Here is a 23,418-nt window from a genome sequence, read left to right on the forward strand (position 1 = left end):
GTGCATCATCACATTTTCACTGTTGAACATTTCTTCAAAAGTAATGACTCTGTGATCACAGTTGAATGGCTTTAATGTGCATACATCAATGTTTCAGAAATTGTTCGATATTTGATTGCAAGACAATACTGCGTTCGGTTGCCTCTTTTTCCTCACAACTGGGTCATTCATGAATTAGATGTTGCCTGGTCATTCTCACACAGTGTGAACACAGGAAAATGTTGATGGAGTAGGAATATCTGTTCTTCAAAGCCCTCACCAATCCACTATGTGGTGTACCCCAACTCTGGGCTTGTCTTGTCATTCATTACAGTGGAACCTGAAGGATGAGTTACATTTTCATCCTTACAAAATTACAATCATACAGACGATTCACGGCCATGATAATGATGAACAGAGGTAATTTTGTGGGAGAATGCTTGATGTTCTTGCTGCTGATGACATGTTGTTGATGAGCAATGAAGGGCACTTTCATTTAGACAGTTACGTAAACAAACAAAACTGTCACTGTTGGGCAGCAGACAATCCACAAGAAGTGCATCAAAAACTACTGCACATTGCAAAAGTGACAAGTGTGGTGGGGAGTGTCCAAAATGGGAATCAGTGGGCTTACTTTTTTGAAGAAGGTGATGTTCATGTAACAGTGAATGCTGCATGTTATGTTGCAATGCTACGCAATTTCGAATTTTGTGTGGCCAAACTTGATGCTTTGGGGATGAACATGGTAGAAGGAGCCACAGTCCACACAGCTAATGATTCCATCGCAATTGTTTGAGAAATGTTTCCCCAACGTGACGTCTACTGGCCAGCACAATTGTCGATTTGTGTCATCTTCTTATAGGATTACCTAAAAAGTAAAGTCTATTGCAACAAACCTCGTACACTCAATGACCTGAAAGTTGCAATATGTTACGAAATTGCTGATGTTTACATGACATGTTGATGAAAGTGATGGCGAACTTGGATAGAAGAGTTATAACATGTACTTACGAAGAAGGCCGCTATCTGGTTGACATCTTTAAGACTTCAAGAAACATGATAATTCATAAACTGTATACATTACTAGTTGTAGTGATGTGAGTAAATTTTGTATGTGATCAAAATAGAGCCAATTACACAAGTTTGAAATCCACACATTCTTTCTGCACCACCCTGTATAAAGCAACCTTGGTGGATACTTTTTTGAAAATGACATTCTTACATCAAATAAATGTTTTCCCTTTGCATGTTTCTTTTGATTTAGGTGTTCCTGGTCAGTAGGGGCACTTGGGGTCTTATGTTACACTGTCCTCTAGACAGTTTATGAGTTTGGGTTTAGGTATCTTTGACATACCTTAGTTTTCAAAGCAATTTTAAATGTAATTGCTAGACTTGAACAGATCAAAGTTCTGTGTTTTGTGATCACAGCTCAGTATCTAGCATACAGGTAGATGATACCTCCAACCTACCACTGGTACCCTCCCATCCTACAGAACCACTACCCCTTTCTGGAAGAGCTAAAATTTATTTGCACCCTTCACAAACTACGCACACCTGCCTCCTTTGTTCTCAAACACAATTTTTCTCAATGTCTAATTGAAAGTTGTTCAAAATCCTGTACATTGTTACATAAGGCAACTTAGTACTTGATCATAACTTCTTCAAATTTGAAAACCAGACCTACAAACAAGTAAGTTGGACAGCTATGGAAACCACTACAGGCCCTGTGCTTTGTGGATTAAGTGGAAAAACATTCTTTATCGGCAGTTCTGATTGCCGCATGTGGGCTCACATTGTCGTAGAGGATAACCATGCTGTCCACATCAAGAATCCCTCAGCACTTCTTCCTGATGATAGTCCACAGATGTGACAGTGTGGAACAATAACTGTTTGCATTGATGGTTGCACCTAGTGGCATGAAGTTGTAATGGATCTGGGAGATGTGTTATTTTCTACAGGATTTGTCGATACCAAATTATAAATGTTTTCTTATATTTTTGTCTGAATTTTTTTATTGTAATTTGCCTTATCTTATGTTAATTTACTTATATTTTTGAGAGTGACAGCATATTGATTACTATTAGTAGATGTGACGAAGAATATCAAGAAACTGGTTACAAGTGGAAGCTTGTGTGTTGTGTAAAATGTCTTTGACGCTGAAGTCGTCTTTGACTGTAGTCAGTCGGCAGTTAACTCTTGGTGTGTGTTGACGGTAGAACAATGTGCAGGTCGCCGTAATAAATAATTTACTAGTGAACAAAGAAAAAAAAGAGAATTATGTTACTACTTGTTTTATATAAACTTTAAGAAGAAACCACATTCGAAGAAATGGTATTTGAAGCACCAAAAACAAGGCAAATGCATTGAATCAGGTCAATTCTGCAGCCGACAAAAACTGCATAAGAGAATCATACTTCCACTAGACAACTGAAGCCAAGACAAATATCTTGTAACCATTTCACAGAAAAGGTACTGTCACGAAATATGCCAAATTTAAGTAAATAAAAAATAGTGAGCATATTTCAAAGTCCACCACAAGAAGTACATGCAATCCCACAGGACCATTAGCATCATTTTCCCAACAGAGGGTACTGAACAGAACTTTCTTGTCACAGGTGAACCCAGATGTTTCCACATGACGCTCTCTGCTTTGATTTTGGTGTCAAATGCAGTATTCACGTCTCATCACATGTAACAATACAGTCCAGAGAACTGTCACCTCCCTCGTCATACTGCAGCGGTTGATTCAATGAAGCACTCTTTTGCTTGCCTTTCATCACATCATCCAAATTCTTTAACACCCACTGACTGAAAGCTCCTGGTACCCTAAGGACCAATGAACGATGTCATAAACACTCCCAGATGAAATATCGAGCGCCCGGGAAGTGCCCCTGAGGTACATACACCAATTTGCTCCCACCATTGCATCTACGTGGGAAATGTTTTCATCTGTCAGTGACATACAAGACTTCTCAAAATGCTCATTATCATGCAAGTCTTCACAGCCTTTTATGAAATCACAACACCACCGCCTCACACTTCTCAAAGCGAGACATTTTCCCCCATATGTGTGCTACATTTGCCTGTGGATTTTTATGGGTGTTTGTCTCTTGCTCTTGGGAAAGCTAATCAAACTTCATTGCTCATACGTCATGGATGAGTGAGGTAAAACTGTTATCTTCAACACCTGACAGCAGCACGATGGCATGGAGCTACCAGCCAATAAGGCTTGTTGGTCCAGGAATGGTCCACCATTGGAAACAGATATGTTGACTTTGCATTTACAACCATAATACGGCTAAAAAATAATGGGCAATGACTTCTTGATTCGCCCACATATCTTTTTGGTCTGGACTCACAATGTAGACTAACAGCTTCACTTCCTGCAAGAGTTAGGCTCTCTCTCTCAGTTGAAATGTGCTGGGTCATTTTCCAGATACCAAACTACCTCCCTGACATTGGCCTCAAACTCAGTACAGCTCATATTCATACTTCTGCCTAATTAAAACCAAGCAAGAAGTACCAATATCACATAAACTATTCTTGGTGCACTTCTAGTGTCAATTCTCTATCAAAATTCAATATTTTCATGATGTCTTACATTGTCTTCATCATGAAAGCAGTTGACAATCAAAGAAGAAAAATGTTTCTTTACTTGGATTTTCATAGAGAATTAACGTGACACGTGCACCGAGAACAGTTTACACAGCACATCTGTAGTGAAAAGGCTCCATGGCTGTATAAGCAACAATTTTCCACTCTGAAAACTGCCACACCCACAGCAAATGTTTCTTTTCCTCTCAGTTAAGTATCTATGGAAAATGAATTCGCTCCACACAGATTGATAACCTCCCCAAACTTACAACTAACTATAATATTGACCATCCAAAATGAAATCACATTAATAATCTCCTTACCTTACACATCCTGGCAGTGGGGTTTCTATTTTCAAAAACAACTTGAAACCAACTCCTTCACTATCCATTACCATCCAGGCCTTGTGACTTTAACAGATCACTGAGCAAGAGCTACAGCATTCTCAAGGCAAGTCTTGAAACGAGATTGTCCATCCTAAATTTTCTCCTGATACCACCCAGCATTATATCCCATAATCTTGCTAACATTCCCAACATGTTTGCTGAATTATATGAGATTTTCAGACCACTTCCCTGAAGTTTTTACACTCTCAAATATTCATGTTGTAAAATCTGCCTCATGCCTTCATCCACTACTACCTAATCCAGCCACACATCTGCCAAGATATACAACATTAGAGGGAGAGTTCCATTTGTATCAACTCTTGGCTTTTACCAACTGAAATATTTATTGCAAAGCTTTCTATGTATGAATGAGCACCACTAAATAACAGAAAGTGAGAACAGAAATGTATAAACTGTTTTTTTTAATTTTTTTTTTTCTATTTTTTTATTTTTATGGAATATCCACCACCTTGCTGCTGATTATGTTCTGCAGCACAGCTCACAAGACTTTAGTGCCTGCCACACCACAAGGTCTACTTGGATCTTTATACATGGCACCAGTTTTTATTAACTCCAGTGAACCGAAGCCCTCCACACTCATCTTATGTCAGCCTATCCTCTTTCGTTTTCTATCTCCACTGGTGTTACTTTTTATTTTTTGTTTTCCACTTTACGATATTATTCCAATTTTTAAAAAATGTTTAGGTACTACCATCCATCTCCCCCTTCTTCAATCTATTACACCTTGCTTATTTAATTTCTCAACTTTTCATCTTTACTCCCCATACTATCTCTTCCTTCTATCACATTTAAACTGAATATGACATACTTCTCACTGAAGTACTATTTTTTGACTTCTAACTACTTTCCGCCACCTTTCCCATTCCTACTTCAGACAGGATGTGTTCCTCTTAACATGGCTTGAATGACTTGCCATCCTTTGCTACCACTCCCAAAAATCTCAGTCACTCCAAACTATTTGCACTCTCCTACTCTGAAGAACCCATATTTCCAAACATAGGAGTACTGCATATTTTTTAGTCACTGTACTAGAAATAGTACTTCCTAAATGTGAAACTTTTTTCATTGAAACAGACTTGCCTACAAACTTATAACATATAGAATCTACAAGTTGTTGCTATTAATAATAGAATCTAAGTATATATCAGGTCTGGATAAAAACTTTATGGCTTTCTCCTGCTTCTCTGTTGATTGATAGGCTGTAAAAGATGTTTCCACACAATTAACAACTATCTGACTGTGCTCATCAGTAAGGATTGGATTAAAAAATAAATAAATAAATAAATAAATGCACAGATGAAGAAACCTTAAGTGGGAAACAGATTGTTTCATTACAAGTCCATTTTAATGCTCTTATGTTGCATGCAGAAGCCATAGAAACTGAAAAACCACACTAATGGCAATGGAGGATACTACAGTTGCTCACTGTAAAAACAAGCACTCTTCTACCATTTCTTTCTTAATACTCCTCTTTAGCACTGAATTCTTTTGTGATGGTTGTGATGGTGGTGGTGACTCACAATATGCAGACAGAGTTCAATGTGTGTATTATTTCCATAACAGGTTGTCCCAGAGGTCTGTATAGAACAGAAAAATTTGAAGAGTTCATGGAGCATTTAAACTCTATCCATCCAAACACAAAATTCATGATGAAACTGGAAAAAGAGAGCCAGCTACTTATCCTCAATGTGTTAGTTGTGAAATCACCAGATGGATCTCTGAAACACGGAGTATATTGGAATCCCACACACACTGATCTCTCTCTGTATGCTTTGGGCCATCATCATCCATCATAAAGGAATCTGATGCTAAAGAGTTTGATCTGCAGACTTACAGACAGAGAGAGATTCACAAAGAATTACAACACCTGCGAATAGTGTTTCAACGGAATGGGTATTCACGTCATCAAATTGAGCTGATTTTGCAGTCAAAATTAAGAACACCCAGAAAAGTGGCTGAGACTAAGACGCAGGAAAAGAAGACAAGAATCAGTTATCTACCTTAAACTGGTCCACTACCCAGGAAGATTGGTTGACTCATATGGAAACATGGTATCAATTGTATTTTATTCCTGTGTACTGAAATAAAAGCTCTCTTTGTAATTTTAAAGATAATGTAGGCCTCTAAAAGCCAGTTGTGTACCGCATTCCATGCAAATTTGGGAGTCTCACATGAGCAGACCATTAGAACAGTCGAAGACAGGTGCAAGGAACATCAGCGAAAAACCCGACTAAAAGAACGAAGAATGAAGTAATCAGTTGTCGCAAAGCACTGCCTCAAATATAATCATGAAATGAAATACGACAACATCAGTACCGTGGTGAAAATGTCAGGTTTCTGGACAGCATAATTAAGGAGTCTACTGAAATAAATATGTTGGAAAACCTAACGACTAGGGGTAAAGGTGTCTATTTAAATATGGCTTGTGGTCCAGCAATTATTTCAGTAAGATCTCACTGACCATCACACACCTGAGTTGGGAAGTGGTGAAGAGTGTGTGCTTCACAGAATATCAGTGCCGCTTTTGAAAAACGAGAGCTAAATGGCTGTAATGGGAGTTGAGGGTAAAACTCATCTATCAATAGTAGTGCAAGACCAACAGTAGTTCAGTATGGTTAAGAGTCCAGGCAACAGGCGCACATAACAACATAACTCATAGCACCTTAGTAAGGCGAGGGGATCAGTTGTCCTAATATTGGGTATAAAACAGAAGCAATAATGCCAGTTTGGTGGCAGCTAATATTTATAAAGCACCAGTTAAATAGATAATTTATTTGGGTATTATATTATGAGCTTCCAAGTAGAAGTTAGTTAATTATTTAGCGATTTCGATTTGTTTTCGTGGTTTAGGCCTAAATTTATCATATATGTTTGTGTGTGTGTGTGTGTGTGTGTGTGTGTGTGTGTGTGTGTGTGTACTGTACAGTTCACTGTCTTCAGTATGGATAGGGAATGTGAATGCTGCATTTGGATGCAAGCTAGATTGGAGACTCTTGGTTTACAGCTGTAGACGATGCTGGCTTCAGTCAAGCAGTTTTGAGGCTGCTGCCAATGGGCACCACTGAGGGGAGCCAGACATGAGTATCCAAGGGACGTCCAATAGGTCCCACACATTTTCTGAACAGTCAACTATTGTCATCAGCCTGGTTACAGTCCACATTGAGGTTGATGCCTCACCTGTGGTCAAATGCAGGGTCATTTCAAGGTATGACAGGTAACAAAAGACTTTATGGGGTCCAATCAAAAAGCCCTCCTGGTTTGTTTGACAAACAAGTTTCAGGCAGTAACTGTGGCTGATAAATATCCTCAGCCAGTTGCAGTTGCTTCTCCTGTTTCCGAGAAAGTCCCTTCACCTGCAAAGTCTGGGCATTCACAGAGTGTGGGATTATTGGTAGTTGGGGCTTCAATGTTATGCACATGCTGTAGTTCCGAAGGTGTATGGCTACCAATGAGGAAAGAAATTCAGTGGGAACTCAGTACACAAACCAGGAGAAGAGGAGTGTTTCGTGCTAGATGTGTAATTGGTCTCTCCTGAGACCATGAAGAGCACGGGGTGCAACCAACTGAAGGTACATAGAACCTGACAGTGTCAGAAAGGACAGAATAAATTCAGTTGGTGGTGGTGAGTTTTTTGCTATGAGAAGCAGTTTATCTTGTAGTTTGATTGAAGTAGATAGTTGCTATGATTTAGTAAGGGTGGAGGTTACGCCGCCCCACAAATAGGTACCCAACTCATAAAATTATAGTGAGTGTGGATTCAATCTACCCTTGAAATGTTTGCAAAAATACATGTTTAAAGCAGGTGGTGGGCACAAAACATCGTCTGAACTTGTACTAAATGGTTTCTCTGAAAACTATTTTGAGCAATTAGCTAAGGAGCCCACACAAAGTGTAAACGGTTGTGCTAAACTAGAATGCTTAGCCTAAAACGGTCCTGAGTGCTGTGATGGATATAAGGATTAGTGACCACAAGGTCATTGCAGCATGACTGAATACCATACAATCCAAATATATCAAAAACAATAGTTTTCTTTTGGGTGTTCAGTCTAGCTGGTTCCATTTTTCAAAACTCAGCTGAATACCTGAAAGCACAATATTAATTAATCAAGCAGAGAAAACCTGATGGATCACATCAAAAATAAATGTAAAACATATCCACTTAAGAAAGCCCATAAAAAATTTCTTGTTGCCTTTCTAAGGGACAGACTCCACTCCTACCAAATTAATTATGTGAGCTCTGGCCAAATGTGGCTCAAATTCAACGAAAAAGTATCGATGGTAATTGAAAGAGTTATACCAAGTAAATTAATATGAGATGGAACAGATCCCCCACAGTACACAAAACAGGTCAGGACACTGTTGAAGAAAGAGCAAATAAAGCATGCCAGATTCAAGGGAAAGAGAAATCTTCAAAAGTAGAAATGTTTTAAGCTAAAAATAAAGCATCGGCTTCAATGTGAGATGCTTTTAATGGTTTCCACAATGAAACTCTACCTCAAAATCTGGTGGAAAATCCAAAGAGATTCTAATCATATGTGAAATATACCAGTGACAAGACACAATCAATACCTTCTCTGAACATAGCAGTCATAATGTTATTGGCAAAAATGCAACTAAAAGGAAGTTACTGAACACAACTTACTGAAATTTCTTCACCAAAGAAGATGCAGTAAATATTCCAGAATTTGAACCAAGAACAGCTGTCAACACGCGTAATTGATTTAGCAAAGCAGCATAAATCCCTTAATAAAGGCCTTCAGTATAGTTTGTAAATCAGTCAGGTTCCTTTCAGAGGCTGCTGTTACAATAACTCCATACTTAGCAATCATATTAACCAATCACTTGAGGGCAGATTTGTATCTAAAGACTGGGAGATTGCAGAGGTCACACCAATAGACAAGAAAGAAAGCAGAATTAGTCCATTGAATTATAGACCCATATCACTGACATCAGTTTGCAGTAGAGTTTTGGAATACATACTGTGTTTAAACATTACAAAATACCTTGAAGTAAATGATCTTGCCACACAGCAAACATGGAGATAGAAAATATCATTCTTGTGAAATGCAACTGGCTTTTTTTTTTTGTTCACACAAAGTAATGAGTATGTGATCTGAGGCTTTCCAGGTGTATGCTCTGCTCCTACAGCAGAAAAGTTATTTGCTGAAATATTGTGAACATTCAACAATTTGATCCAGCAGTACACTTGAGAACCTTGGAAGAAGTAATGAGTGCAATCAATAGGAAATCTCAAGTAGATTCCATACTTATAGATTTGCAGAAGTATTTTGATACCATTCTTCACATGCGTATTCTGATCAAATTGTGTTCCTATGGAGTATTTCAACACTTGTGCGATTGTATTCATGATTTCCTTTCAGAAAGGTCCCAATTCATAGTAAGAGTGAAACAGAAGTGATGGCTGAGGTCCCCCAAGGAGGTCTTATAGTCCCGCTGCTGTTCTTAATCTATTCAAACAATTTAGGAGATGATCGAGAAGCCCTCTTAGATTGTCTGCAGATGATGCTGTCATTTACTACCTAGTAAACTTATCGGAATATCAATATGATAACAAACTGATATCTAAATGGTGCAAGAAGTGGCAATTGGCGTAGAACAATAAAATGTGTGAGGTCCTCCACATGCTTACTAAAAATAATTCTTTTAAATTTTGGTTACCCTGTAAATCACACAAATTTAAAGGTATTCAATGCACCTAAATAACTGTGGATTACACTTACAAACAACTTTTATTGGAACCATCACACAGAAAATGTTAAGGGGAAGAGGAATCAACAACTGCCTTTTATTGGCAGAACAGTTAGAAGATGCAACAAATCTAGTGAAGAGGCTGCCAACACTATATTTGTCCATCCTCTTCTGGAATATAGCTGTGCAGTATGTGGTTCTTGCCAGATAGAATTGACGAAAGACACTGAAAAAGTTCAAAGCAGGGCAGCTTGTTTTGCATTATTATGAAATAGGGGACAGAGCATCACGGACATGACAAGAGAGTTTCACTGCGGCGAGATCTCTGCACAAAATTTTGTTCACCAACTTCATCCTAAAAATGCCAAAATATTTTGCTGACTCATATTACACAGGAAGAAATGACCATAGTGATAAAATAAGAGAAAGCAGAGCTTGCATGGAAAGATTTAGACATTCATTTTCCCCATGTGGGGTTTGAGAGTGATATGGTCGAGAAATGGTCTGAAAGCGATTCTAAGAACCCTCTGCCAAGCACTTAAATGTGAACTGCACAGTAGTCATGCAGATGTAAATGCAATTCACCTGGAAGTGCACCTTTAATTACGGGTGCCAAAAAAATTGAGAGATCACAAAATTATTTCATTTTTATCTACTCTTGGTTTTTGAAACTGATAACAAAGAAAATTTATAACACAATGGTTCCACAGAGTATTATTATACATGATATTTAATCCTAGTATGAAAGCAATGTATTTTACAATACACTGAATTATGTTGAGACACATGAGTATTTGAACTGCTCTCCAGCATTAATAAGATTAGCCCACCAGCAAGACAGTAAGAACAACAGATACTTTTTCATTTTTATTTGTTCTCCTTCTGTCTGCACCCTTCTGTCCCCTTCTCACACCTTACTGTTTTCTTCACTTTCATAATGTTTCTCATTTGCGCCACAGCATGAACTCATGCATATGCAAACAAGTGACAAACTAGCCAAAAACAACTCAAACATTTCAAATAGCATATTACACACACCCAGATATATGTAGCTCATGCTTTCAAATGTCAGCCAGGATGAAGTCCAAGGGAATGGATATGATGCAACAGTGCAAGATATTGTAGTGGATCCAGTGTCTACATTTCATGAACTTTAAGAAGTAACATAGAAACAAGTTTATGCTGTTGATAGTTCGAAATGCAAAAATTGATCCAAAGAAACAACATCTTGAACTACACAATAACATATTTCAGCTGAATATCAGTCATTAAATAAAAAAAAAAAAAATCATCTGGTAACAAAAGAGTAGTGTGGATCCACTACATTTTTAGGAAAAATAAGGAACTGTAATTCATTACTATGTATTTGTGTTAGCTGTCCAGAATGACATGATTGGGAATGGATTGCATTAGTCTGTGACAGAAAAGGAAACAAAAACACAGTTGTGAAAAACAAGATACACACACACACCATGCTGTAAGCAACATATCACTTTACATTCAGGACATATTTTGAGGTTCAGCATTAAAATGAGGAGCACACAGAAATATTTCACTGGGAAAGCATGTGTGCATCAACATACAGGAAAACAAACATTAGGAGGAATAAAATAATCATTAATCAAGCAGAAATCTGCACATACTTCTCACCCTGTTAACAACTGACATTTGGCAGGTTCGTCTCAGGCCAGTAGTCTGATGACCCTGCATTGAATAAGTGTACCTAGAAGTTTTAATGATGGTTGTTAGGTGGTCCACAACAATACTAAATAATATGAGTAGAAGTGATAGGCTGTTTGTGTCTGAACATGGATGTATTTCACCAACTGTGAAAAACCAGCCGTGGACTGTACCAATATTTACAAATTTTATCATATAGTAAAAATAGGTAATCCACCAACTATGAAAAACCATAAGAGAACATCACCAATATTTATAAATCTTATCGTATGGTAAAAAAAGTTATTTTTTTTTAATGTACGAAGATAAAGTTTTCTTCACATGCAAATGTCTTCCTAATCGTACATTAAAAAGGGTTAGTAACAATAGCTTTCCCTCTACAGTTTGCCACTGTAAAACCTTCTCACAAGAAGCATTAACAATATACATGCAATAACTGAAAATCCTAAGAAGAATACAGATACTGGTTTGAACAAAGACAAACCCTCATCATATGGAGAAAATGTTGAGAAATAGATATCAACATAAACACGAATCCAAACAGTGTAGCTAAACTTTTAAACAGCTGCAACTACCCACACCTGCACCACTGGCAAGACTTTGCTGTTCTTGTCCTTCATTTCTTTCATGTTTATCAAGGCAGTACAAGACAACAGCTCATACCAATTAATACAAGTCTTTTCACAGTGTTGAATGAAAATAGGTCTCCCACCTCTCCCCCCCCCCCTCTCTCCCTGTGTGTGTGTGTGTGTGTGTGTGTGTGTGTGTGTGTGTGTGTGTGTGTGTGTGTGTGGGCGCGCTCGTGCACACACGCAAGTTCGTTCGCCTATGTGTGTGTTGTGGGGGCGGGGGGTGGTAAAGGTGGAGGAAAGATGGGGAAGGGTGGACAGCAATAGGGAGAGAGTAGGAGGGGAAGAGAGGAGGAGGAGAAGGAACAGAGTGGAGGGAGGAGAGAATGGGAACATATAGGGTATTGATGTGCACAGTGTGGGTGTGCTATATTTGTGCACTGCACATATTCAAAAGTCAAGCCACAGTGTTAAACTTTGTTTTTATGTTGCTACTCACTGCACATACTTTGTTGTTGCTTATTGCCTTTACTCATATCATTAACAATAAAAAGAATACAGATTTTGTCTAATAAAAGAAAAAAATGCCTTTTCATGGATTATTTACACAGTTTAATTAATATTAACTGGATCTGTGGAATCAAACAATGTAAAATCCAGGATGGAATAACGACAATTTTTTGAAAAGGATACTCACCATACAGAGGAGATATTGAGTCACGGCACAACAAAAAGACTCCTAAATATGTGAGCTTCCACCCCAAAGGCCTTCGTCTAAAGCAGATAACACATACACAGACACACAAGCACAACTCATACACAGGTGACCACTGTCTCTGACCACTGAGGCTGGACCGAGGACCAGATGTCTGGTCTCTGTGGTCAGAGACAGTGGCCATGTGTGGGTGAGTTGTGCTTGTGCTTGTGCTTGTGCGTGTGTTGCAGGTACACAGTTATAACCCAATAGAAATAAGGACACAATGATTAGACACACAGAGACAATCCTACATAGCAGACTGTTGTTGCATTAAAAAAAATCTTGGAAACTCAGTAGCATGCCATTAATAAAATAATTCAACAACAGGACTACCACAGGAGAAGACATGAAATTATGATGAATACATTGCACCTCCTCTCAGATAAAAACAATCGCAACTGGCATGTATATACGAATACTTTAAGTTGACTTTCTCTGTGGAAACAGGATTAGAACAGAAAGAGAGTAAAAATAGGAGCAGCAAAACTGAGTTTCCTGTATAAGTACTAAATTAATGATGGATATCCCCATTAACATTTAATTACAAAACTGATTACTTGCAAATTTTTCATTAAACCACTGATGATGCTTTTAGGCAAAAAAGGGTGAATATAAAGGATCAATCAAGCAGTTACAAGGTGACAGTTTTCCCAACTGTATCGATTCAATAGTAGTTCACTGGGATTGCAAAACCAGTATTGTATCAAAATGGTTGTTCACTTTAAATTCTAAGCTTTGAATCGTTTGAACTTAGCTTATCAGTTTAACTATGGTTACTCATGGCAGAAGTCAGTTACTATGTAACAGTTATGTACCTGTAATCTTTACCTTGGAAAATTTATTGGTAAGAATAGTTCATTCTGTTACACTGCAAGAGCAGAAGTAACTTCTTGCGCTGGAAAGCCCATGCAAATACAAAAGTCACTTGTCATAACTTGTAGGAAGGATTTGAAAATATGTCATATTAATAATTATGTATTTGCAAGCTGCTTTTTGATGGCAGCATATTTCGTCAGATTAATTTCGGGCATTCACCCATCATCGGCAGTATCTTACATGTACTGCTTTTTAGCATATGCCAAAGACTATTTTTCATAATAATATGATTATATGATTTATATATGCCTGTATGACTATAGAAAGTCTGTTCAAAGAGTTCTGGAACATTCATAATTTTGCACCGGTGGTGCGTTAGAGCAAAGTGCAGTTGGCATCCCTGCACATGCTTTTGTTTAATGTGTAAGTGCCAGAAATTTCATTGTTGTTGTTGTGTGTCTGTTAGTTATTGTTATGTGCTGTATTAAGTAGAATGTTGTGTCACACAGTTTGCAAATTTCGAGATGGCAGAGTTAAAAGAGCAATACGTCTGCATTACGTTTTGCGTTAAACTGAAGAAAACATTTACAGAGACACTTTAAATGATGCAGGAAGCCTACAGTGATAAACGCTTAAGCTGTATTCAGTGTCATGAGTGGTTCACATAGTTTAAGAATGGCCAGACAGAAGTTAAAGATGATCATTGCTCAGGATGCCCTTCGACGTCTACTGATGACGCTCATGTCAGCAATGTCAATGAAATTGTGCATGCCAAGTTTGTCCCATAGCTCATGAGTCAAGGCCAAAAAGACCTTTGCCTCACAATCTGTGAAGGGCTTTTGGATCATGCAAATGAGAGCGAGATGTTCCTTAAGAGAATCATAACTGGTGATGAGACATAAGCCTATGGTTATGATATTGAGACTGAGGTTCAATCTTCACAATGGGTCAGGAAGGGCTCTCCAAGACCAAAAAAAGCTTGTCAGATCAGGTAAAATGTTAAAGCTGTGCTGATTGTTTTCTTTGACTTTGAAGGACTAGATCATCATGAATTGTGCCACAGGCACAAACTGTTAAGCAATGGTACTAATGCAAAGTGTTGTGACGCCTGTGCAAAAAGGCGAGAAGGAAACGGCCACAAACATTGCGAGACAATTCAGGACGCACCCATACATTCATCCCCGTTGGTGTGTGATGACCGCACAAAAAACAAAATCATTGTGTTACCTCACCCTTCATACTCTTTGAAAACTCTGTTGAAAGGACAAAGATTTGCAACGATAGATCAGATAAAAGAAAATTCACAGACAGCATTTCACGCGATCCAGCAAGAGCCATACCAAGACTGCTTCTGGAAGTGAAAATGCTGTTGGGAATGATGTATCAGTTGTGGATGGGCGTTTTTCAAAGGAGACCATGCACAATCAGTAAAAGGTATGTGCAGCAAAAAATTGTTGACAAAGTTCCAGAATTTTTTTAACAGGCCTGCAATCAAGAAAACATTTTTATGAGGATATGTAGTTGCCAATGGCAATTGATGTACAGCAATTGCCAATGACAACTACATATTCTCATAAAAATTTCTTGTACTGATTGCATGAATACGCTTACTTTAATCATATTATTATATGCTTACGATGACACATTATCTTTGGCATACACAGAATAGCAGTATATACAAGACACTGCCAATGAAAAACTACCACCAAAAAGCAGCTTATGTCAACTATATAATTATTAACATGACATTTTTGTACTTTTTCTCCAAGCTGCAGAGCACCAACGACATTCTGGTAGGATCATGAGTTATACACAAAATGTGGGTCTATAGTTAGACTGTCATCCAGTTAACAATGTACAATTGCATAACAGTGATCTGATACTTCTCTTGAAATAATTTAAAACATTCCAAATATACACTGTTAGAACACAGGGTTAGCCTTAACTATGTTGTGCCAGATATGAAATCTAACTTAAGTTTAATTAAACGATAATCAAATTTCGTGAATGGCATGTAAACACATCTATGAAGAAAAAAATCTACTTGTGAAAGGTCTCTTTACAGTATAGCTAACTCTTTTATTTTTAATAAGTTACAATTTACTTTAGATAGTAGTATTCTGCTCACAATCATTTAAACTAAACTTTGTAATCACAGTCAGCAAGGCTTCACATCCATGAGAAAAATATTTTCACTTGCTCTCAGAAACAATGAGCAACTGTCACTAGCAGTGTGGAGTGCCTTTACTGAAATAAGTTTCTCACATAATGATGAGGGGTAAGACCTGACATAAACAGTTACAGCAAAGAAATGATAGTAACTGGAAAGGTCCAAGTATAAACAAATGACAGTAATTGGAAAGGAGCACCTATAAATAAATAAATCACTCACACTTCGATGTGAAGTTGGGTAATAGCATTTTAAAGATAAAATTGTGAATGACTACAAGCTGGTGAAAGTGTGTGGAATTATTTGACATCAAAATTGTATTTCAGTTAATTGTCGGTAGTCAAAGTACTCAGTTACTCTCTGTGTGTGTATGAGTGTGTGTGTTGTGTGTGTGTGTGGATGTGTGCATGAACGCGTGCGCGCGCGCACACACACACACACACACACACACACACACACACACACACACACTTCCACAACAGATGTACCAGCACAGTGGGCACGTATAACGGCAGTGCCTGCTCATGTGCTGATTCTTGTTAGGATTACCACTGAGCAGTGGATAAGAGCATTTAAACAAAGAGGCGTTGCCTTCAGTGTAACTAATGAACTTGCATTTCAGCTGTCTGAGTGCAGTCATTTATGTAAACAACTGTATCTGGCTGGACACCTCCGAGCAACACAAACAACTGATTCACTGGGAAAGATTAAGATCATGCATGTACAAAAGGTGTGTTACAATGTGTTTGTTGGTGTGTGTGTGTGTGTGTGTGTGTGTGTGTGTGAGAGAGAGAGAGAGAGAAACTGATAATAAGGTAACCTTGAAAAGATTGTATAAATAATTACCGTGAATAGCTGCTAGATCAATGAGATAATTGCTACTTATTTAAGCTTCTCATTTGGGCTCTAAGACAGAGTGTATTCTGTTCCACTACAGACAAAGGTCATTTAAGCTTCTTATTTAGGCTCCCAAGGCTCAGTGTATTCTGTTCCACTACAAGCAAAAGGTGATTGTCAGGAATGTAAGCCAGAATGTCTGTATCAGTGGCGCTAGATCCCTACCAGTAAACCACAGAGGCGACATGTATCACTGACGAAGGTTACTTCTACTTCAGAGTAGGCAAACCATGTGTACAGCCACAAACATAAAAGCACAACAAATTATTATATGGCCTTCAGAACCTGTTATACCTCTAAATAGTGATAGCAAAATTTTTATGTGAATCTGAAAGATAACCAGCCCTGTCTAAGAGGCTGTTTTCAAAATCACCAAGTATCGTTACTACATTCCCCAAAGAAATACATGTGTACAAAAATTACATAAAAACAGAAGTACAGAATCAACTAGCAGTTATGCAAGGTACATTATGTGATAGCGTAGATTTTCCCGGCGTATCAAATACTGATGATTTTCACGGGTTTACAGCCGGGTTACATCGTCCTGACGACAACACGATATTTCGGCGGACCATCTGGCCACCATCTTCAGGTGAGATTGAGTGCACAATCCCACCGGAGCTGAAGAGACCTCAGATTCGGTGACTCCTTTATACAGCGCTGTATAAAGGAGTCGCCAAATCTGAGGTCTCTTCAGTTCCGGCGTGATTGTGCACTCAATCTCACCTGAAGATGGCGGCCAGATGGTCCGCCGAAATATCGTGTTGTCGTCAGGACGATGGAACCCGGCTGCAAGCCCGTGAAAATCATCAAGGTACATTATTATTGTTACAGTACTACACAGTTACCAGTTTTACATTTCATGTACCTAAATTTGTAAATTCAAGTAATTGTACTGTGAAACCAATTACATTCTATCTCCCTGCCCCCTTTCCCACTCTAGCAACACTGTTGCTCTGTATAAGATGGCTTACCTTTTCTGAATGCAAAGGACTGAGTATTGTTGTTGCTGGGTCTTCTGGTGTGTAATAGTCTGAATCTTCACCACCACCACCACCACCACCACCACCAGTACCAGCAACTACACATCCATCCATATCAGTGGGCAGAGCAGCATCACTTACAAAACCTTAAACATGTATGCAAGCTGAATACAGATTCAGAACATTTGAACAAATATTTAACACTCGCCATTCAAACAAGAAAACTGTTAAATGTGGCATAGCTATGAGAACAAATGAAAAAAACTGATGCCTAAAATCTAAACCATACAACTGCAGCCTCTTAATAATTTTTAAGCTTTTTTGTTGATTTATATATTTATTCATCAATACCATACATTTCTTGAAAGTTGTTGCTAAGAAAAACGGTCAGTACTATGACCAATTATATTATTTGTTTAAGAAAATTTTGCAACCACAAAGAATTCGTTTTAGTTATATAAATAAAAGAAAATTTACATGGGCTTCAGATATTGGACAGCGTGGATTGCACAGCACGCCATACTCCAGAACCTGTTATTTTAGTGATACAATAGCACATTCTTACAATAAAGGAAGAGCTGTATTTTGACATATCATATTTCTCATTAAATTTTTAATCCATAGATTGCCTTGTTATGTCAAAAAACTAAAATCAACTTCCATTACAGACAAGTACTGTGTTCTTATGCTTTATACATAGAGACTACCACCATCTCACCACATTTAAAGACACCTGCCTCCTAAAAAATTTCCCTGGATAAAAATATTTTAATGGCTTAATATGCCTTTCCTAAATAAAGCACTGAATTGCACATATAAACTTCCACTCACGCTACCATGCCAAAATAACTGTACATAAAAAATTACACCATACGAACAACCAAACAAGAAATGTCACTGTGAGACAAGAACATATAGTCATGAATGTTATCATTCTGCTAACATATCATATTTCCAGATTGTTATTTTCACAACTACAATTTATCTGGAGAAACTCATGCGAATATAGTCACAGTGCTGCAAGACTGTACTATTTACTGAAACAAACTATTGTGTGTACATCCTATGCATATATCATAAATGATGACTCAGGTAAATTGAAGCTCAAGGAGTCTGAAAGAATTACAGAAGATATTTCTATCAGTGACATACGAAGTTTCAAACTCCCACACCTGAAACCACTATTAAAGATACAGAAGCCAGCAATTTAAGCTTTAAGAATGTCTTAATTATAAGAGGCAATCAAAAAATTTCTGTTTGAAGGCCTTACAGTCCAGAATCCGTATGACCAACCAGACACAATCACTTTGAACACTGAAGCAAACATTCTCACCAATAAACCTTGTTGAAGATACCAATTTGGTAAAACACCGTGTCTTGCTGTGTGTAGAAGTCTGCAACAGCCTGCTGCACATCCTCGTCCATCAGGAATCACTGACCTACGAAGGTCTTTTTTAGGGGCCTGAATGCATGCTAATCACATGGGTAAAGATCAGAACTATAGGACGGCACACAAGTGTCTCCCTCGTGCGTTGGTGTAACTTCTGCGTTACGATATTTGTGACAGGTGAGTGTTTTCTGTCAAATCGCGACCAGCATAGAACTTGGCACACCATTCCACAATGGTGGTTTTCAACACATGCTGTTCCACACGCATTCTTCATTCTCTGATGGATATCTACTGGTGTTTGTTCTTTGGCAGCCCAAACAAGAAAACAAAATGTTGGTCCTGTTTTGAGCACATTTGGTAATAATGTCACCAAAGTTCACAGTTCTGCATTTACCGCACACACATATGCTACAGCAATGCCCTCAAACTGGAACTTTTTTGATTACTCCTTATACTTCAGCTCCAGAAACTGTGATACATACATTTGTGAAAAAAAGAAAGGACAGACAACCACTCACTATCAGTTGATTTAAGTAAAGGTTATTCACATGAGAGTGGAGGGGGAGGGAGGAGGAGAGACGAGGGAGGGAGGGAGGGAGGGAGGGAGGGAGGGAGGGAGGGAGGGAGGGAGGGAGGGAGGGAGGGAGGGAGGGAGATTCCAGGGAAGTGGGAGTACAAAGTTTTCACATGTGAGGAAGGGGGTGATGGAGGAATCCAAATAGCATGGATACCGTGGCAACTCTTAAAGGTATTGGTGGTATGGTGTTCAGCTGATTCAGAAACTAGATGGTTGATTTTGTGGTTTAAAGGCTGGGTGACGCTCATACATGTGGGTAGAGAGTCGGTTAGTCATCATGTCCACACAGAAAGTTGCACAGTAATTGCAGCACAATCAGAATAAGGTGCAGCTGCTGCCATACTAGTATATCTTTAACTGTTACCAGAATGCAATAGGGGATAGCAGACAAATCTTATGGGACAGGACTCGCATCTAGGTTATTGATAAGGAACATCCACATAAGGATCTTCTGGGATTCAAGGAAGCCAATGGAAATCATTTTATGGTTGATTCAATTAGTGGTGATGATGGGTTCAACCACAATAAAGTGTGGAATCCAACACTGTGAATAGTTACCTGTCACAGGAATGGTGCTGCCCCTCTATTGACCAGAATTTGCGACACAACATCCTACACAGAGGGTACCTTTGTAGCATATATCTGTAGCCCTCGTGCCGTTTCTTCCACTATGATTTTCCCTGTACATATGCATGATTGGCTCACACTCCAGTATATAAGGTAAATGGGAGTATTTTACCATCAGACTTTACAGCTAGCTCCAAAGATGGCTGAACAATTTACTGCCAAAATATGAGCAGAAGACGAAGTTTGGTTAGATTTGAATTCTTGCAGCTTTATGGAACCAAATAACACTGCTTTGGACGATGAGTGTAGGTATCTGGGTAGGATAACAAACGTTGTTCCAAGGATTTGTTTGATGATTTGGCTTTCAAAGGTGACATGCTTATGAGTCAATGTGTTGCTATTCAAAAGTATTAGGGGGGAGGTGGTAGTTTTGGTGCCTGGAGGACAATGGTCCACATAATATCCCATGGTAGCAATTTCACGGGAGTGGGAGCATGGCTGTACAGGGACATAGAATTTACACTGGCAAGCAAGGAATCTGATGGCAACAGGACAAAAAAATTTGAAAGACGTACAGGAAGTGATTAATGTCTTAGATTTCAGAAGGGTGATTGCAGACAATTTGTTTGAGACAATGGTCAACATCTTCTTAACAGTGCAGAATAAAGATATAAATTGAGACTATAGCAAATGAGAGAAACAGTGTTGTTATTGTTCATGATATATACTGGATGTCTATCCTGCGAGTCATCAAGCACATTTTCTCAAGTATTTCAGCAGATATTTACAATTTTGGTTTTGCATTTTGTAGTTGGAGTCACCTCAAACAAATATTGCTCATCACCTCTTCATGTGATGCCCAGAGTCAACAGATAGTGTCATTTTGTTTCCCATTACAAACAAAATAATTTTTAAATTGGAATTTTACATGCCCATTTGATAGAAAACTTCCAAATTAATCTAGTCTGAAATTCATTTCATCAATATGTATTAACAGGGACAGTAAAACATGAAGAATAACCAGTGCTCCAGCAGCAATTCAGTAGGGCTGCAAGCTTGACTGCAGAAGTCAGTGCGGGTCAGGACAGTGCTTTTGCTGCTAGAATACTGGTTATTCTTCGAATTTTACTGTCCCTTCAATACATATCAGTAAAATGAATATCAGATTAAACTAATCTGGGACTGCTCTATTGAATGGGCACATAAACTCTCACTTTAAAAATCATAAAGACGTAGAAAACTCCCACTTTAAAAATCATAAAGACGTAGAATGACCAATCACTTCTTGATACATGTTTCTTGATTAAGCACAGAAAACAGTATCAACCTCACAAAATATTTTGGAGAATGGATACAGAGTCATCTTAAGTTATTGTAATACCAGACTGAGATTCGCTAGAACAACTACAATGAAATGCAATTCATAAACGGCAGAGATAGTAATATAAAATCCTCATTAAATATCACTTGCCACGCTTAATAATGGAAATTAGTGAGGTGTGAGATTGACACAAAGTTGTTCCTCATAGCCCATTAATGATGCTTCAAGAGAGGTGTTGTACATCATGAAGAGATATCCTTTAAAACCCCAGGAGGGTTATGTTCCAGAAACAGTCAGGTGACATATTATTTTCTCCTGTATACATTTTGTGGTGTGACCATCACGGTAAAATTGTAGAAATCCAAGTTCACACCTAGAGTTTTACTGACATTCATTCTTCTCATGCACTATTTGTGAATGGAACAGAAAAAACAGTAATGACAGTGGTACCTGATGTATTCTTACACACACACACACACACACACACACACACACACACACACACACACAAATCATACATAAAGTGGATCAGTAGCGAAACAGTGAAGTTGGGGCTGGGGCAGCAGGTAAATGGCTGTTGTATGGGGGTGGGAGAGGTGTTGCTGATGTTAGGATGGAGACAGGGTCAGGGGACGAAAACAATATTCTGAGAAGCTACTGAGTTATGCTCAATTTTTAGGATAGGATCACAATGGTAATATTTGTAAGCAGAGATTTCTGGAAAGCTAGTGGAGACCACTGGTCACATAATCACTATGGTTAATGATGGTGTGATGGTAGTGAAGTACAGTATGTGGAAAGATTGCTGTGAATTCAATGACTGTGATCTTGGGATCACTAGGAAGTGATATGAGAAAGGAGGGTGACAACAGGTTGGAGGTGAGGAATTCCTAGATGATAAGTGCAATGTGTGTGTGTGTGTGTGTGTGTGTGTGTGTGTGTGTATGTGGGAGGGGGGGGGGGGGGTTCCAGTGATTGAGGTAGGTCAGAACTATTTGAGATATTGTTTAATGTGTGTTATTGGTTGGCTATGCTCTGTAGGATGAATAATGAAGAAATACTTGCACTGAAGGCAAAGAACAACAGAAAGCACATTCTTAACAAGTCTAGCCCAGAGCAGGCCTTTCGAGACAGACTTCTTCAGTAATTAGGTTCTTTTGGGCATACGTCAACACCAGTGTTGAGAGAATCTGATAACAGTTTTCAGTAATAATGCATCTTATGGAGGGTGAAGAAAGTTTCTGGGGATGTGAGAGGCAGAAGAGAGCAGTAAGATAGAAATCAGGAGATTGTGGGATGATGGATAGAGTGATGCATCTTTTTATGCATTGTTGTCCCCTCAGGGAAGAGTAAGAAATAACTAGGCTCATAGTGTTCCCTCATATGGCATTAAAAATGTTATTTCAGCTGCTGGAGAACAAGGATCTCTCTCTCTCAGAGATGTGATGCAGGAACTTAATACCACGGGGAAAGAATTCTGCTAAAGAAATATGGAGTTAAATAAGACCTGGACAAAAAATTGTGTCATTATGTAATACTAGAGTAGTTAGGGATATGGACTGACGGAATCAAAAAAGTCAAAATCTTTGTTAAAGAATGGGTAGCATCCAATGACTATAAATTTTTATGGTAAACTGTATACTTTTACAGTAAAGTGACAACTCACTGAATAGTAAAGGCACTGAATTTTTGATACACACACAAATATGATTGAAAACTCTGCCACCTTTCAGATGAATCCTTTTGAAGATACAGTACACACACACACACACACACACACACACACACACACACACACACACACACACAGAGAGAGAGAGAGAGAGAGAGAGAGAGAGAGAGAGAGAGAGAGAGAGAGCAACATTTTACCAGCTGACAGTGTATTTAGATGTCAAGAAGTTGTGTGTGTGTGTGTGTGCGTGGTAGTGGGGGGTGGGGGGTGGGGGGAGGAGGGCAAAGACGCCTGTGCTTGTGTACATGAACATGCTTGTGTGCGTATGCT

At 38.5% G+C, this 23,418-nt stretch overlaps 1 protein-coding gene across 4 annotated transcripts in view; it reads right to left on the reverse strand.

Moving 5' to 3' along the window:
- Window positions 1-23,418, reverse strand: part of LOC126470208 (probable E3 ubiquitin-protein ligase MGRN1) — a 167,535-nt gene that overhangs the window by 49,832 nt on the left and 94,285 nt on the right. The window contains exons 12-13 of one of the 4 annotated variants that reach the window (XM_050097894.1): window positions 17,553-17,707; window positions 11,340-11,412 (exon numbers count right to left, since the gene is read on the reverse strand). The exons of 1 other annotated variant lie outside the window; for it this stretch is intronic. In XM_050097894.1, coding sequence (XP_049953851.1) covers window positions 11,344-11,412; window positions 17,553-17,707 — 224 coding nt within the window. In that variant the 3' untranslated portion in view covers window positions 11,340-11,343. Of the gene's footprint in view, window positions 1-11,332; window positions 11,413-17,552; window positions 17,708-23,418 lie in introns of all 4 variants that reach the window. 2 more of the 4 variants (XM_050097903.1, XM_050097886.1) reach the window with 2 other exon arrangements.

Source organism: Schistocerca serialis, chromosome 1 (assembly GCF_023864345.2).
Source record: "Schistocerca serialis cubense isolate TAMUIC-IGC-003099 chromosome 1, iqSchSeri2.2, whole genome shotgun sequence".
Taxonomy (NCBI): Eukaryota; Metazoa; Arthropoda; class Insecta; order Orthoptera; family Acrididae; genus Schistocerca; species Schistocerca serialis.